A 16,504-nucleotide genomic window follows, 5' to 3' on the forward strand; every position below is an offset into this window, starting at 1 on the left:
AAATCCTATACTACATCTCAATCTACCAAGTTCTAATTGATCCTCAGCTGTTGTTCATCCTATATTACATATCTCAAACTAGTTTCTAACTAATCCTTTGTTGTTGTTCACCCTCTACTATATATCTTAATATACCAGGTTCTAACTGATCCTTTGTTGTTGTTCATCCTGTACTGCATATCTCATTCTACCAGGTTCTAACTGATTCTTAGGTGTTGTTCATTCTCTATTACATATCTCAATCTACCAGGTTTTATCTGATCCTTAGCTGTTGTTCATCCTGTACTACATATCTCAATGTACCAGGTTCTAACAAATCCCTTGTTGTTGTTAATCCTGCACTACATCTCAATCTATAAGGTTCTAACCTATTCTTAGTTATTATTCACCCTCCACTAAATATCTCAATGTACCATGTTCTAACTGATCCTTATTTGTTATTCACCCTTGTTTCATGTTTCAAATTATATTGTTTAAACATTCTTCTTTAATAACTATTGAATATTTTTAGTATTTAGACCAAAAGGCTGATCATTAAAAAGTAGTAAGTTGAAACGTCAGCTGTTTTAATTTGGAACTCAGGTACTTTTTCAACTTATTATGATATGTCTCCTCCACTTTCAATAGCATGATGTGAAGGACAATAGATAAAGTTAAAAGGTGCATAGATATATATTATTTTGTGTTACTTAAAGGAAGTTTGAGATCACTAATCATTCATTATTTTATTCCTTTAGGACTGCGTAACGTACTCGGTTTTTCTGTAATAATCTAAAGACTAGATTAAACGTTTGCATTAACAGTTGAAAATATTGTCTCCAAAATACTTTTTCCTCTGACGGCTTAGGATATATTCACAACCTTATAATTCAGAGTTAGATCATCGCGGTGGAAGCAATGAAAAACTTATGTAACTTAGCGCAAAAACAGAGAAAAACAAACAAACTAGTATAAGTGGATTATATTGCATATGATTTCATTACGCCAAAATTAATAACTGCCTATCATTGAAAAGTCTTTTAAACAGTTATGACTTCTTTTGTTTTTACTTCACACGTAGGAAAAGCATTTGACATCGTGATTAAAGAAAATCACACACATGAGTATCCTTTTGTGTACTTTTATTATTTATTGATTTTATATATTTAGCTCTAAGGTTTATCTCTAAGTCTGTACTGGTACTGTTATTCTCATTTCTAGTGAGAGAAATCGGAAGTTTGTGAACCTGAGAGATATTGTAGTATTTACAACATGATTACAGCTGAAAGTACACAGTGTTTTTATCAGTGTGGTTTGGTTTGTTTTGAATTTCGCGTAAAGCTGCACGAGGTCTATTTGCGCTAGCCGTTCCTAATTTAGCAGTGTAAAGCTAGAGGTAAGGCAGCTAGTCATCACTACACACCGCCAACTCTTGGGCTACTCTTTTACCAACGAATAGTGGGATTGACCGTCACATCATAACGCCCCCACGGCTGAAAGTGCGAACATGTTTGGTGTAACGGGAATTCGAACCCGCAACCCTCAGATTACGAGTCGAACGCCTTAACCCACCTGGCCACGCTGAACATATGAAATTCTGTTTGCAGGCCGGGATACAAGCCAATTGGCCCCGATCCAACAGCCGTTACAGGAACAGGTTACTTTGAGTTTATACATATATATGTATTAAACTTTGTATAGCATTTTAAGTTTTTCAATTGTAATATAAGGAAAAAAATTCTGAAAGTTATCAAACCAGCAATATCTGTCTCATGTCTAACAAAGGATTTTATTGCATAGTTAAGGGGCGGGAGCTGGACGCTATACACAAAAAAGTGGCCAACCATAAAAGTATCACTAGTCGTTTAGTTAGTTTCTTTTTCGTTGGTTACATCACTTAGATCAAGAATCTACTACTTCTTGGCATAGCTGGATGGAACACCTAAAGAAGAAAAAACCCAGTTTAGGTAAGACACCGAAATCGCTTCTTTAACAAATTTTATCAAAAAGTACTTTAAAACAGTACGTCAAATTGATTATTTTTATTTATTTAAAAAAGTTTAAAATCTCCCATAATATATACAACGTAAATTGTATAATTAAGATAAATATAATAAAAAAAACTTTCTACAGAATAATTAATCAAGACTTTTACGTTTGAGCGTGTGTTTTCTTATAGCAAAGCCACATCGGGCTATCCGCTGATTCCACCGAGTGGAATCGAACCCCTGGTTTTAACGTTGTAAATCCTTAGACATACCGCTGTACTAGCGGGGGACGCGCTTGAGTGAAACTCAGATTTCAAACACAAGAAAATTGGCATTGTGGATGACATTTCTTCTTCCATATTCCCCACCCTGTCATATTTAGATACACCACTATTCAGTTTCCAGTAAAAGTACCAAAATGTTTCAAGAGGGAATTTCCTCCCTAAAAGAAATAATTAAAGATGTCAAAGACTGAAGAAACTTTAAGAAAAAGTAATACACCATTTGGACCAATCTGAATAACAGGATGAAGTACATAACTAAAGCTTAGTAAAGAAGACAAATAGTAAATTGTTTATAAATAAAACTTTTATAAGAATAAACGAACAAAACCACAGACGGGACAAATGATAAATATTTTTGGAAGTTTCGTATATAAAGTTTTGCGATAGAAACCAATATACAAGAATACGCAAGTTCTACTGTGTAACCAAGGCATAAGAAAATAATCTCGTTCACTTTTCAGGACAATAGGGGTTTGACCACAAGTTCTTGGGAAGAAAATATCATAAAAAACAGGCCAAATAGCTGGTCTAAACTGGAATCAAGAAGTAGTGATCCTTTACTCGATAATTGTAGAGGAAAAATAAGTGAAAAAATCTCTTCAGAGACCTTAACACCATATGATTTTAATAAATACTCCAAGGTGTTCCAAAATATAAAAAAACAAAATAAAAATCACAAAAAGCCAATAACCGATACCTAAAATAAGAAAATAATATAGAAAGTGACACTTCTTTAACAAAACTTGTCTGCTTAAAATATTAATCTAAAGGAAAACTCCCAATAGTGTTAAGCCAGAAGAACACAAGAAAACTATACAAGCAAGATTAGTAAAAGGTACTGATAGACTATAGAATGTGAGAATATTTAGGTAAAGAAAATAAAAGATTCAGGCTGAGCCACACATACAACATCTCCAAAATATATTTATATAAGTGAGGCAATCAAGAGGTTACCATGTTCTTGGTATATTTCCAATATTACTCTAATAATAGACCTCATTCTCTATGTGGTAGAAAAGTGACAGTGTCATGAAAATGATACGCAATTATTTTAATAAATGCCCTGAAGAATCGAAGATAGACCTTGTTTCAACTGCAATCTTCCCCGTGGAAATTATTCTGAAGGTGCTAATAGAAAATCTTCTCACTGCATCGCAAAGACGTTAAAGGCGAATGAGCAATAGAATACTATCTGCAAAGGGTAAAAAGAGCCTCATTATCTAAAGTTTACAAATTAAAAGTAGACGTACATTTCAACTTTCAATGCCCCCAAACAAATACTCAGCCAGTGTTTTGAAAAGTACAAGTTCTACAGGGAGCAGATGAGGGTGTATAATCATATAGAACATTCTACAGCATAAAGTAATTTACATTGAGGTATATTTCATAAGGATTGGGCATTATGCCTTTTCCGAATTAATTAGCTGAAAGAACCCAAGAAAAAGTTGGACGTCTTTGAGAATCAGCAACTAGAAAGGTGCCGTGAATCTAAAAAGACTATCATTCATCACGTGCCATACCTAGATATTTATACACATCAATAACACAAAAAGCCTTTGTTTATCATATACAGAAGAGAGTAGAAACAAATAAGAGATAGAAATAAAATTAGCAAACGAAAGTCGTCACTCATTTACTGAAAATTGAATGTCATCGACAGCATCTTGTAGTGAGTGACACAAAAATCAAAATGAGAAAATTCATCAGTATAAAAATAGCACTTGTTTTATCTCATAATATAATACTAGGTGGAAAACCCCGCGTGTATAAAATATTAATGCACTACTCTGTATTAGAATATGTACGTAGAATTCTAAATGAATCTGATGGCCATGCAGAGTGTCTCAAAGGCTGCGAGGTTAAACTTATTCCACAACATGCGATACCCAACAAACAGTTCTAATACAAAAAAAAACACATTGATCCTAATGGTATGATAATAAAAGTGACAAACTAATTGATATATCTATTGAGAGACAAGAGACCAAGTGGCGCTTTCTAAACCTGGGTATAGGTAGAAGGTTTACAAACTTAAAGAGGTGATGCTATCAGTATTCTAACGTCTATACACAAATGAAGAGATCTACAACCAAATCATTAACACACACGTATTGCTATCTGGGATGAGACTCTGAGGAATTACAGATCCATTCCCCAAACACCCTTTCCCTTGCAATCCATAATACTTTCTACACCCACTCCTCCTTGACGCATATGGTGACGATGTTCATGCTTCCCTACTTCTTACTTGAATTGTGCGTAGTTTGATGATGTTTAAAAAGCTCTTCACACACACATGTTACTCCTTTAATTATATAGATATTAGAACATTCAATATCATATTAAATATGTTAAAACTAAAATTAGATATTTGAAAAACTCTGCTATCATAATTTGATTCAAACAGAAAACGCACAATCATGTAACCAAGTTTTACACGTTTTTAGAAGACGTTTCTTTCAAAATATTGCCAAAGGCAGATTCAACGTTTTAATAAGTTACTGCAATGTGATGAAAACTGAACGAAGCTAAACCTACAAATTTCTTGAAACAGATAGAAGCAGTCAATTGAACTTATGAAACGCAGTTTACAGAGAAGTAAAATAACATTGAAATCAAAATAAACGAAATTTTATTATGCTTTCTATACTTTTAGCAACGCAAGTACAAAACCTAAAATTTTCTAAAACGGAAAAATAATTCTTTGCACTATAGAAGCGTCACTGCACTATCTGAATGTAATACTGCATGTCACGAATGCCCTGCAGATTAAAGTAACCATACATAATTTTTTTCTCGTTACCTCAATAATTTGTTTATAACTAAGAGCAACAATCCATCCTTTCAGTATTAAGTGAGAGAATTTCAAACTGAAAAATGTTGAAAATACTTGAGAATCACCTTGAAGAGAGTTACTTGGTTTGGCTTTGGAATTTCGCGCAAAGTTACACGAGGGTTATCTGCTCTAACCGTTCCTAATTTAGCAGTGTAAAGCTAGAGGAAAGGCAGTTAGTCATCACCAGACACCGCCAACTCTTGGGTTAATAATTTGCCAACGAATAGTGGGATTGGCCTTAACATTATAACACCTCGACGGCTCAAAGGACGAGCATGTTTGGCGTGACGGGGATTCAAACCCGCAACTCTCGGATTACAACCCAAGTTGTCTTAACCACCTGGCCGTACCGGACTGAGAATTACTTACTTGAGGGTGCTGTAACACTTCAGAATGATGCATATTTGATTAAATTTCTGTAGTACCGTTCTTACGTCCATGAGGGTAAAACTTTCATGTCTTGGAAGATATTCTCTTAACTCTAAATAATTGGTACATACAAAAGTGGTAGGATTTGACGCATCCACAAATAACACGTCTCAGTGATTCAATAACACAGTCAGTGTTTTTATGGAATTTCCCACGTGTTAGAACATTAGTACAATCTTAATACATTGTTTTGGTGGTTGTAAGGCACACTGAGGTGTCTGTATCAATTATACGATAACCTTAAAACATGGTTGAAAAATGTCATTCCAACAAAAATTAACACCACACTCCTAATCTTAAATAATCACCAGGAGGAAATAAGTAAGAAAATAGTAGAAATAAAATTCAAGTAAGAAACGCCAGTTGGTAAAACGAAATGAAACCTTGATCTTGAACTACCGTCAAGACTGTCTGAGCCTCAACTTTACACCTTCCTGAACCTTATATTTTATGTGAAATAAATGCCGTTTTAAATCGATTTTTATAAATGGACGTATTAAACACTCCACACAGAGTTTGGGTTGTGTGTGTCACATGTTGTAGTTCGGTGACGTTTCTTGAGACAGTCGGAGAAAAAAAATTGTGAAAATCAATTAGCAATATGCATTCCGTATAAAAGACCTGTTCACTTGAGAGTTAAATTTTAAACCTAAATTGAAAATAATAACGGTGAAATTGAAAAGCTTTAAAGCATAGATTTTTAAAATTTGTCCCTAGCTGAAATACGCTGCAATAAGAAGCCAAATGTTAAGTAGAAAAATAATTTTTGTAAAAGTTATTAGAGATTGTAAAGTCAGTGGACTCAGCAAATAGCCAGATGTGGCTTTGCTATAAAGAAAATACACACACACACACACACAAATTTTAAAGAAATTGATTTGAACAACAAGTTTAAAATTAATTATCGTTAGTTAAGCGTATAGTTTTAACATACATACTAGCATATAACGAAATAAATGTAAATCCTGCCTGACTTTTAGCCGGTACTTTGCCCCATTTCCTTTCGCATTTGGAGTTTGTTCTTTCTAAATGTTGTAATACGAAAAACCTTTAATCGATTGCAAGTATTTGAAGTAAACATTACAAACCAAATTACAGGCAGTAGGTTTTTTGTTTGTTTGTTTTGAATTTAGCGCAAAACTACACGAAGGCTATATGTGCTAGCCGTCCCTAATGTAACAGTGTAAGTTATTACCACCCAACGCGAACTCTTGGGCTACTTTTTACCAACGAGTAGTGGGATTGACATCACATTATAACGCCTCCACGGCTAACAGGACGAGTATGTTTGGTGTGACGGGAATTCGGATTCGCGACCCTCAGATTACGAGTTGACCGCCCTAACCACCTGGCCATGCCGGGCCAGGTGATAGGTAAGGAGTGTGTAACTAATAGAACATTTAAAATAAGATTTAAGTTGCTACACAGTAAATAGACACTCTTCAAGGTTTGAAATATATAATGAAGATTTTCCACTTTCCTTCTTGTGTAAAGTGGTATTTGTGTTTCTATGTAGAGACGTCTTAACAAAAGACACTCCTATGTAAAACACTGTATATTAATAATATGATAAAACTATCACAGCTTGTATGATTTGAGACAATTAATTGGAGTCCAATACACTCTCTATTTACTGTAACAACTTGATTAAAAATGCATTTGTGATGTTAACAATCTACTAGACTGAACAAATGTCGCATGATTTAAGTGAAATAAATTAATATATATTGAATTTGTTTGTTCGCTAACCTTATATATTTGCATGTAAGTTAAATTACTAAATCTTTTATTTTGGTCTATAATGCTCGTGCTAGCTCACCTGCTACGTTGTGAAAATAGGACATGTTATACGGTAAGGAACTTCGTCTCCTTTGAAATTCAAAATCTTTGGGAATGATAGTTGGTTCATGATTTTCGGAGGCTGTCTGTGGACAGGACGAAAAACATTTCAACGTTATGTCGGGAAGAAACCACGAGTCAAAAGAACAGGCCTGCCTTCGAAAAAGTTTCTTTCTCTTTGCCTGACTTGGAGAAGCTTCTGTTTGGTTGGCAGACAACGAAGAACAGTATTTTATCTCTGCTTTTCTAATGTTTGATAATTTCGGGCTAGTGGATACTTTTGAAGGTTCTGTTTTAAAGAAAGAAATGCCCCTCTTGCCATTATTAAGCGAAGGAATGCAATGGCTTGAAACAACATCGAACATAGAACCTACTACGTTTACTACCATGTCTCCAGTTGAGCCTCGTCTGCGGCCTTGACTCGTTTGTTCTCGTGAAACAAAATCTTTTGCTTTTATGTCACCATCAAAAGCTCGACGACGTCTCGGGAATGACTTTAGAGGCTGGATACGACATGTCCAAGCCAAGCCTATATCACTTGGTAAAGATCCTCTTCGGCCAAATGGCAAAAAGGGATTGGCATTATTACCGCTGTAACAATGGGCGCCTTCAGGAGAATATTGTAAGAACGTCCCTAATATATTGTCATGTTTCCTAGTGATATAACAATCTGGGATGTGTTTTGAGTCAGTGTCACTGAATGTTGACCCACTTTGCGGTGAAGGGATGGTTTCAAGTATAGCAAAGCTGTGGCGACGCCGAAGGAGTTTAGTTCGACTCTTAGTTGTCACACAGTCTTTAGATACTCCATCAAAAGATGAGTGTTTACAGTCTGGCGGTTGACCTGAGGAAGTACAGAGAAACAACAATTGTAGTTTATATTACAGAAAAAAATAACTCTTGCGACAATCCTGAATAATCATCTAACATATTAGAAACTAATCCTTTTCCTACATGTGGCGTTTTACTTCGGGGTGTAAACTCATGCAAGTAAATTATTATAGCATTTAAAGAAATAATTTGGATCTTGTTTGTTAGTTGAAAATTTCAGTCTATTTATCTCTTTTTACTTTGGCTGAGTTTCTTAACATGCAAGCAAACCCTAAGCATTAAAGTTCAGTTTAGTTTTCCTAAAGGTTTCAAACAAAGTAAAATAGCTTTAATTTCTTCAAAAGCGTTCAGTAGAATATCATTTCATACGGGATATCTTAACTGTAATGTCTCAGAACAATACATTGATGATTAATGAACCTATACTTTGGTTATTTTAAACAATTTTTCAAGAAGATAGTCTCATTTATTATATGTGTTTTATTAGGTATGATGTTCATCGCTATATTTATAATATAGTCTCCTTTCTGTTGAAACCAACTTTGTCTGATAATACGTCAAATGATTTATCGCACACCTGAAACATTGCAATAGAAAATCTGTTGTACTTTCACAGTTTTGTAAACAAATCTTGCCGTACTAAACATTAATAAAAACTGTAACGGAAAATGTAGATATTTTTAATATACTTCCTGCATTAATTAGCTTCATTAATTTAATTTGTAACATAGATATACTGTCAAAATCCTCCAATGACAGATAAACATTTGTTTGTTTTTGAATTTTGCGCAAAGCTAAACGAGGGTTATCTGCACTAGCTGTCCCTAATTTACCAGTGTAAGACTAGAGCGAAAACAGTCATCACCACCCATCGCCAAACCTTGGGCTACTCTTTTACCAACGAATAGTGGGATAGACCGTCACATTATAACGCATCCACGACTGAAAGGGCGAGCATGTTTGGTGTGGGGGGAAAGATAAACATACTAAGCCTTGTTTTTATTGGTTGGTACAGATTCGCATGTGTGAAGTCTATTTATTTGAACTTGTTTTGATTGTTGTTAAACACAATGCTACAAATGAGGTGTCTGTGCTCTACCTTTCAGGGGTATAGAAACACTAATTTTAGCGTCGTAAGCCTGCAGATTTACCGCTGAGCAATCACGTGGATTTACTTTCGTTTGATTATATTTTCTACAATGATTTTATCAAATAAAGCAATAATTAAATTAAAAACAAATAGATCGTAAACTATTAGAATGTCAAATTTAAGAAATCGTATATTACAGTGAAAATTTATTCCTAAAATTCCAGTTATAAGATTACCAATGGACAACTTAACATCACTTCGAACGACTTTGCAATGATAATGTAATATTAATTTCAACAGAAAAACAATAACTTTTAAATGATAACCCTGTGTAAATTTTTAATAATTCTCTGCAAAGGGAAGGTTATTTTATAGACCTCAAGAAACGTATTGAATTTATTTTAATTCTAAACTACACATTTCAGGAAGCCTGTAACCTGTAAAAGCGACCTGGTCCACCAGTACCTCCATCAGAAGTTGCATGATTTCCAACAGTATTTCCAGGAGATCCACCAATATTTCCAAGACGTCCACCAGTAGCATCTAGGTCCTTTTTCCACTTTGAATCAAAAGAAATTTCGTTATCATTTTTTATTATAAAACCTTCGTTGTTGATCAGAACTGGCTGAGAGTAAGAAGCGACATCTGGTGCTGAACCACGTCGTTGACTAACATGTTGTATACATTTCGTGGAATTAGGTTCTTTTAGATATCCTGCAAACTCTAGGAATATATTTATGTTATCGTTGTTTTCCATTCTTTCGTTTCCTGGGCTATGTAAATTTATAAAGCACGGACGAAATATTTGTTGCTTATTTGTAATATCTCTAACTCTTGAACTTACGAATGTAATATCATCATGAGATATGTGCGTCGCGGAGTTCGTTCGTTTAGGACCTAAAGACAGATCTTGCGGGTAAGTACCAAAATATTCGTTTCTTCGAATCTTAGTACAACCTACATTACTTGAAATCATTTCGTTATATTTCGTAGAACTATAGTTCACAGATGAACCTTGGAGAAATAATGTTCTGGAAGAAGTAACGTTGTTAACTTGAATTGAATGTGGTGTTGCTTTTGTTAATATGTCATCTTCTAGAAAGTTATTGCTTTGAACTTGGCACAGAAAACGTGAGCAACAATCAGTATCACAATCTGGTTCTGAACTATTGCTGGTATATGATCGTTTTTCATTTAAAACACCTGATGTTTCTACTAAAGCTAGTTTTGTAATACTTGTTTCATGAGATTTTGCACTTTCTTCAGTGGCCACAAATGATGGGTTTCCATAAATAGTAGAAAAAAGTCTGTCTCGCGATAAAGCACATATTTGACCACTACCTGCTTCATTTTCTATTTTTTGCGAAACTGAAGAATCAAACTCACTAAATAAAGAAACAATACTTGTTTTAGATTCCAAAAGCCCAGAGGCTGTAACGTTTGATGAGCAACTGGGAATGTTTCTTAAATAAAAAGGAATCCAACCACTTGGTATGCTTTTCATGTGGGAGACTAGAGATAATGGGAAACTCTGTCTGCGAATTGCAGTCTTTTTCATTGAAGGAACCTTTTTCATCGGCAGACTGTACCTACGATGCATTGACGAGTTCAAGGAGTTATCTACTAGAAGACTCTCACAGTAAAGACTAGCACAGTCCTCAAGACTGTCTTCTTCCTCAGAGGCCAAGGGTGCAAAATCCTCACTAGCCATTGCAGCTATTCCCAATACTGAACTCGTGTCGTTCAGCTCTTCGAGTTCCTGCTGCAGTAGTTCATCCCAGTGGGCTTGGTTATGGTGTAGATGGCACATCAGATCATGCGACAAATAGCTCTTCAAATACAGGTGCCACATCTCGAATAATGGCGACACAACGAAACGTAGGAAATCTGAAAAATTTGAAGATCAGAAAAGAATTACGACATCGGTAATGATCAAATGAGACGAGTTTTTTTTCAATACCTTAAGTTATTTCATGCTAATTTTCTGTTCATAAAATACAACTTAGCAAACCGCTGTATTGTAAAAATTATAGACTCAAAAATTAAAGTAAGTTTTTTTTAAATCCTTAAATTATAACAGGATTTAGCAATTGTTATTTTCCTATGTCTTCATGATGAAAAACTTTAGAATTTCTGAATGTAATAAGATTAAATTATTATTTTAACGACTTTAAAAGTATTTTGAAATAAAAGGATTTTGTTAGTATTGCTTTTATTTGCCTAGTAGTGATATTTTGGATTAAGTACGAATGTGTAATGATAAATAAAACTATAATTAAATAGCTTGGCAACAAAAGGTTTGAGCTTAAATCTTGCTCTACTGTTTTGCACTCAACGAGAAGTATGTGCTAGAAATGAGCCCATTCGTGTTAAAAATATTCTTCTATACCTCAGCAACACAAAGACCGAGTTTCAGTTAATTCGCACAAGTACATACTAAATAATTCGTCGCTTACCACTCTGTATCCTAGCAACGGAAGTTTTTGTACGATCGCATACCCGAGTTATCGGAAGACGCAGTTCTATTTCAACTTCTCCTACGAAAAGTAAAATTGCTTGTGTAAAATAGTGACAAAAAATTTCTACAGTAGGTACTTACAAATAATTTATATTGATTCAGAAATAACGTTAACACTTATTTGTTATGAAACATTAATGTAAGGTGTATTACATATTCAAACACTGACGTGTTAGAAAAACACGTAGGTTCAAGAAATCAATTTAACACAATGATATGATATCCTATAACTAGAGCGCTTTCAAATACTATAATTTATATCTAGCCCCATGGTATTTCAATCACACTATATACGTCATATCCATTACCCATTACGCGTTTCCTTCAATCCTGAGCTCTCCAGGCCGGTTGAGATACAACAAACAGAGTTGTTGTTGGACTCTGTTGTTACACTTATTAAACCCACATGATATATAAATATTTAAATGACGATATCTGAGCACTTGAACTTCTAAACACTTATATTATATAAGGCCTACTCGATTATAACTCGTTAGATACTTCAGTGCTGGAATAGGGATACAATGAAGACAGAATAAAAGTTTGTTTTATTTGTAAAATGTTTCACAATATTTTATAAATTGTACTTTCAGTAGTCCAGTAATGGATGACAATACATATGTGTAAATACACATAGAACTATTTTATTAATATAAGAACTACCTTATTAATATAACTCCTCTTAGTCACTAGAATTCCCTATGTTTTTATAATTCCACACACTACTTACAATTCTATGTTTATATAACTCCACTTACTTCTTATAATCCCCGATGTTTTTATAACTCAACACTAAGAATCTCCTATGTTTTATAACTCCACACACACTAAATACAATCTTAATACGTTTATATAGGTCCAGTTACTTCCTATAATTCCCTATGTTTAAATAACTCCACACAACTTAGAATTTCTTGTATTTATATAACTCCTCACACTAATTAGAATCTCCTATGTATATATAACTCTACACACTAAACTAGACTCATGCGATGATTATATAACTCCGCAAAATACCTAGAATCCGCCTATGTATATATAACTCTGCACATGTACAGAATATTCGTAATCTTACTACAACTCCACATAACACCTAACTGTTACCTTGTCTGTATAATTCTTCACAAACTTGATAACTCCACTGTTTACTAATGGGCCAGGGCCGGCAGGGATTAGACAAATCAGCACACTTCAAAGCAACCTAAAGATTATAAGATATTCAAATCGAAATGTCATCAGAAATCATCGTGGGAAATGCAATAGTCGGTCACTTCTGTCACAATGACAGTGTAATCAACAAATTGTTATGATATATTATTCGAGTTTTCACATCTTTTGTGTTTCATATACTTGATTTAATTTTTAAATAAATAATCATAAAACTTGCAGTATACAAAAGTTGAGACAGGGTAGTGTTAAACTATTTTATCTATTTCGTCGAAAAAGGAATAAATGTAATAAACATTATTTAGAATAGTTTCTTAGAATAAAGATTTTTAGACGTTCTTTATGTATTTTATGATGTTTTATTTTATAACATAATTATTAGAGTAAATAAATCATTTTCTTTTTTAAATGAATATAGGGAAAATAGTTCTTTTCTTGTGTACTTCAAAAAGTACAAGTTGAAGATGTATAAAAAATCAAGTATACTTTGGGAGTCCGTGTTAGCCCTGTGCTAGAACTATAAATTTTGGAGATGGGAAAACGTGTTTGAAATCACAAAATATTCCCCATTGGTACGATATAAAAGTGAAAGTCAACCTTTTATTATGGTTTATGGGTATAAGTTTGCTGCTCTTTATCCACCTTCTATCTGTTCAGAACTAAAGATTATAAGCAACGGCAACCTTAGTAGCTCTGTCATAAATACCAATATACAACATAGTGTATTTTAAGATGTTGTCATAGTGGCGATGTTTACGTTCTTTCCAATGTGTTTGGCCCCGCATGGCCTGGTGGTTAAGACACTCGACTCTTAATCGGAGGGTCGAGGGTTCGAATCCTTGTCACACCACACATGCTACCCCTTTCAGCGTTATAATGTGACGATCAATCCCACTATTCTTTGGAAAAGAGTATCCTAATTGTGTGTTTTTTTTTCTCAAATCTATTAATCATTAATCTATAATATTAATCATTAATCTATAATAAATATTTCCTATCATGCTAAGTAAAACGTGTTAACGTACTTATATCTTTGAAGTATTTATATCGAGAATATATACTGAAATAAACATTTTTCTTAGGTTTATTATCGCTGAATATATATTAAGTAATATGTCTGGACTTAAGGTTACAACAACAATAGAAATAAAACAAAACCTGATAAAAGTAGTTGATTTGACATCAGAAGTAACACGAGGTTCATTTGTTATGAACTATCAATATTTCACGTAAGAATACAGTTATAGAAGTAACTGAACAAATTACAAACTTTCAAAACGGTTATGGCATCTTCTTACCTGAAGAATAAAATGACGTTTGTCCTTCTTGGAAAGGTCCAGCGAACTTTCTTCCATGTATTTCTAAGAAAATGAAAACGTGTTTCTGACGCAATTTCATCTTTGATACTGACCAGATAACATGATTATGAACATTTTTAATATTTATAACGAGATTAGATCCACGTAGATGACGCGACGCTGTATGCAAACATGAAGATGGCAAGTAGATTTTCTTCTAATATATTTAGTCGTTAATTGGTTTATGTTATTATTATCTAATTTTTGTCTTAAATTAACTTAAGGAGATAATCTAATTCAAACAGCATAAATTGTAACTTAATAACTGAAATTTGGAGAGCTCTTAAAATATTTATTTAATTTTCGTACAATTAGATACTGTTTTTGTAAAATACGTACATATTAGAGCACTGTGAATGTCTATTTATTACACAAGTAAAGTTTCAAAGCGTTTGTGTTGCTATTTTTTTAAAATACGCCATAGAACTGAAATGGACTCACCATGACAATTAACGCGTGGCTATTTATTAGCACAGATTCGGTTTGCGTAAGTTTAAAATTCATAAGATATTTTGTTTCAGCAAATATTCTGTACAGCCGAAGAAAGCCGTGCTTATTATAAAGAAATATACATATATACAAATATATAATTTACATGTATCTTTTATATACTGTAGAGAGACTATTAGATATTTTATTTACTAAACACTTTACCTTAAGCTTTCGATTTTTTTCCATTTTAAGTTATGTTTATTGGATAGTATATATTAATTTTTTATTTTGTTTTGAAAGTCAGAACTTTGTCTTCACATCTCTTACAAAATCACTGAAAAATTAAACTTTGAAATGTTTTTTTGTTAAATGTTACAACACTGAGAACCCATGGACATGATTTACAATTAAACTTACGGAAGTCCATGTTTCCAAAAACACAATATAATTAGCTTTTCTATCTTATTACTATTTAAAACAAAGAAAAAACAAACATGTCGAAAAGATTAAAACTAAAATGCATATTCGAGATAGTAATGCAATATAAGTTACTCGACCACGAAAAAGTAGCCTTTAGATTCCTAAAAGAATAAGAACTGTAGATAAAATATAATTTAATTGAAATTTTGATTAATTATACTTTTCTAAATATTCTATGTATTACCGATATATAACCAAACCTTGAGCTTCACAAGGAAGTCTTGTTGACGTGATATATCTGTCGCTAAAATCATAGACCGTACCCACCATTCTATCTCCACACTAAAATAAAAAAAAAAACCACCAAAAACAGCTCTGAAATACGTTTCGTACTACCTGTAGTAGAGTTTTATGAAAAGAGTTAAATATGATTAAATAAAAGCAGAACTTTTATTAACGAAACAGATTTTTTTTCGGTGCTATCATTACATTAATAAATATTCACTTTTAGTTGATCGCTACCTGTTATTATCAATATTTTAGGCTGAATTTTTAGTACAAATTGCAAATACATATAAACTTATGGTAAAAGCTTTAAAGAACATTCTTATTTAAAAATACTCTGTACTTACTCAAGATACGTCTCCATTACAATTTGTCTGAACTAAGAATTTGAGCTCTTACATCCAAAATGAAATATTACACGTATTATTAAGATTTATTTTATGACTTAACTTATACTTTACAAATATTGAAATATTGTTACATTAAAGGTAAGTCTTAGGGGTTAAAGATATAAGAAATAAGACAATCGTACACAATTCAATAAAACAGAGTACGTGTATTTACTAAAAAGGAATAAAAGAATGATCTTTTTAGAGCTTTCAAGAACCAATGTCCAGAATTAAAAGACCTATCTTTAGCGGTATATCAGTATAACCTTCTTGGCTGTGACTAATTTCAAATGGACTGGCATCGGCAAAAGCACTGATAGAGTAGATATCACATATATATATATTCAAGATGGAAACCTCGGTAGTTGTGGCTGTAATTATATCTCAAATAAGTCAAGAGATGAAGTTACGAACAAAGAATTTGAACTTCAAAAAAATAGCAAAAACTCTGAGCCATTTTATGAGTCTCTATGCCGTAACTAAAAATATCGGATACTGTAAGCATGCGAATCGATAAATGTAAAGATATTGGTCCTTTGACACATGTGCATTCCTTGTCATGTGTTTCTTTTCTCATGCTCTGTTTATTGTTAAACAACGAATGTAATGATAGTTATTTATTGAATTACATCGATGTTGAGTATTTCAGCTATTATAAT

General features: G+C 33.1%; 1 protein-coding gene across 5 annotated transcripts in view; it reads right to left on the bottom strand.

The window, feature by feature from the left end:
* Nucleotides 1-1,751: 1,751 nt before the first annotated feature.
* Nucleotides 1,752-16,504, bottom strand: part of LOC143229207 (uncharacterized) — a 120,659-nt gene continuing 105,906 nt past the window's right edge. For 4 of the 5 annotated variants that reach the window (XM_076461201.1, XM_076461200.1, XM_076461202.1 and 1 more), the window contains 7 exons: nucleotides 15,432-15,513; nucleotides 14,260-14,322; nucleotides 12,899-12,995; nucleotides 11,733-11,813; nucleotides 9,742-11,163; nucleotides 7,336-8,199; nucleotides 1,752-1,921 (listed from right to left, as the gene is read on the bottom strand). In XM_076461201.1, the coding sequence (XP_076317316.1) occupies nucleotides 1,893-1,921; nucleotides 7,336-8,199; nucleotides 9,742-11,163; nucleotides 11,733-11,813; nucleotides 12,899-12,995; nucleotides 14,260-14,322; nucleotides 15,432-15,513 (2,638 nt within the window). In that variant the 3' untranslated portion in view covers nucleotides 1,752-1,892. Of the gene's footprint in view, nucleotides 1,922-7,335; nucleotides 8,200-9,713; nucleotides 11,164-11,732; nucleotides 11,814-12,898; nucleotides 12,996-14,259; nucleotides 14,323-15,431; nucleotides 15,514-16,504 lie in introns of all 5 variants that reach the window. The other variant, XR_013015737.1, reaches the window with a different exon arrangement.

Source organism: Tachypleus tridentatus, chromosome 10, assembly GCF_004210375.1.
Source record: "Tachypleus tridentatus isolate NWPU-2018 chromosome 10, ASM421037v1, whole genome shotgun sequence".
In the NCBI taxonomy this organism is placed as follows: Eukaryota; Metazoa; Arthropoda; class Merostomata; order Xiphosura; family Limulidae; genus Tachypleus; species Tachypleus tridentatus.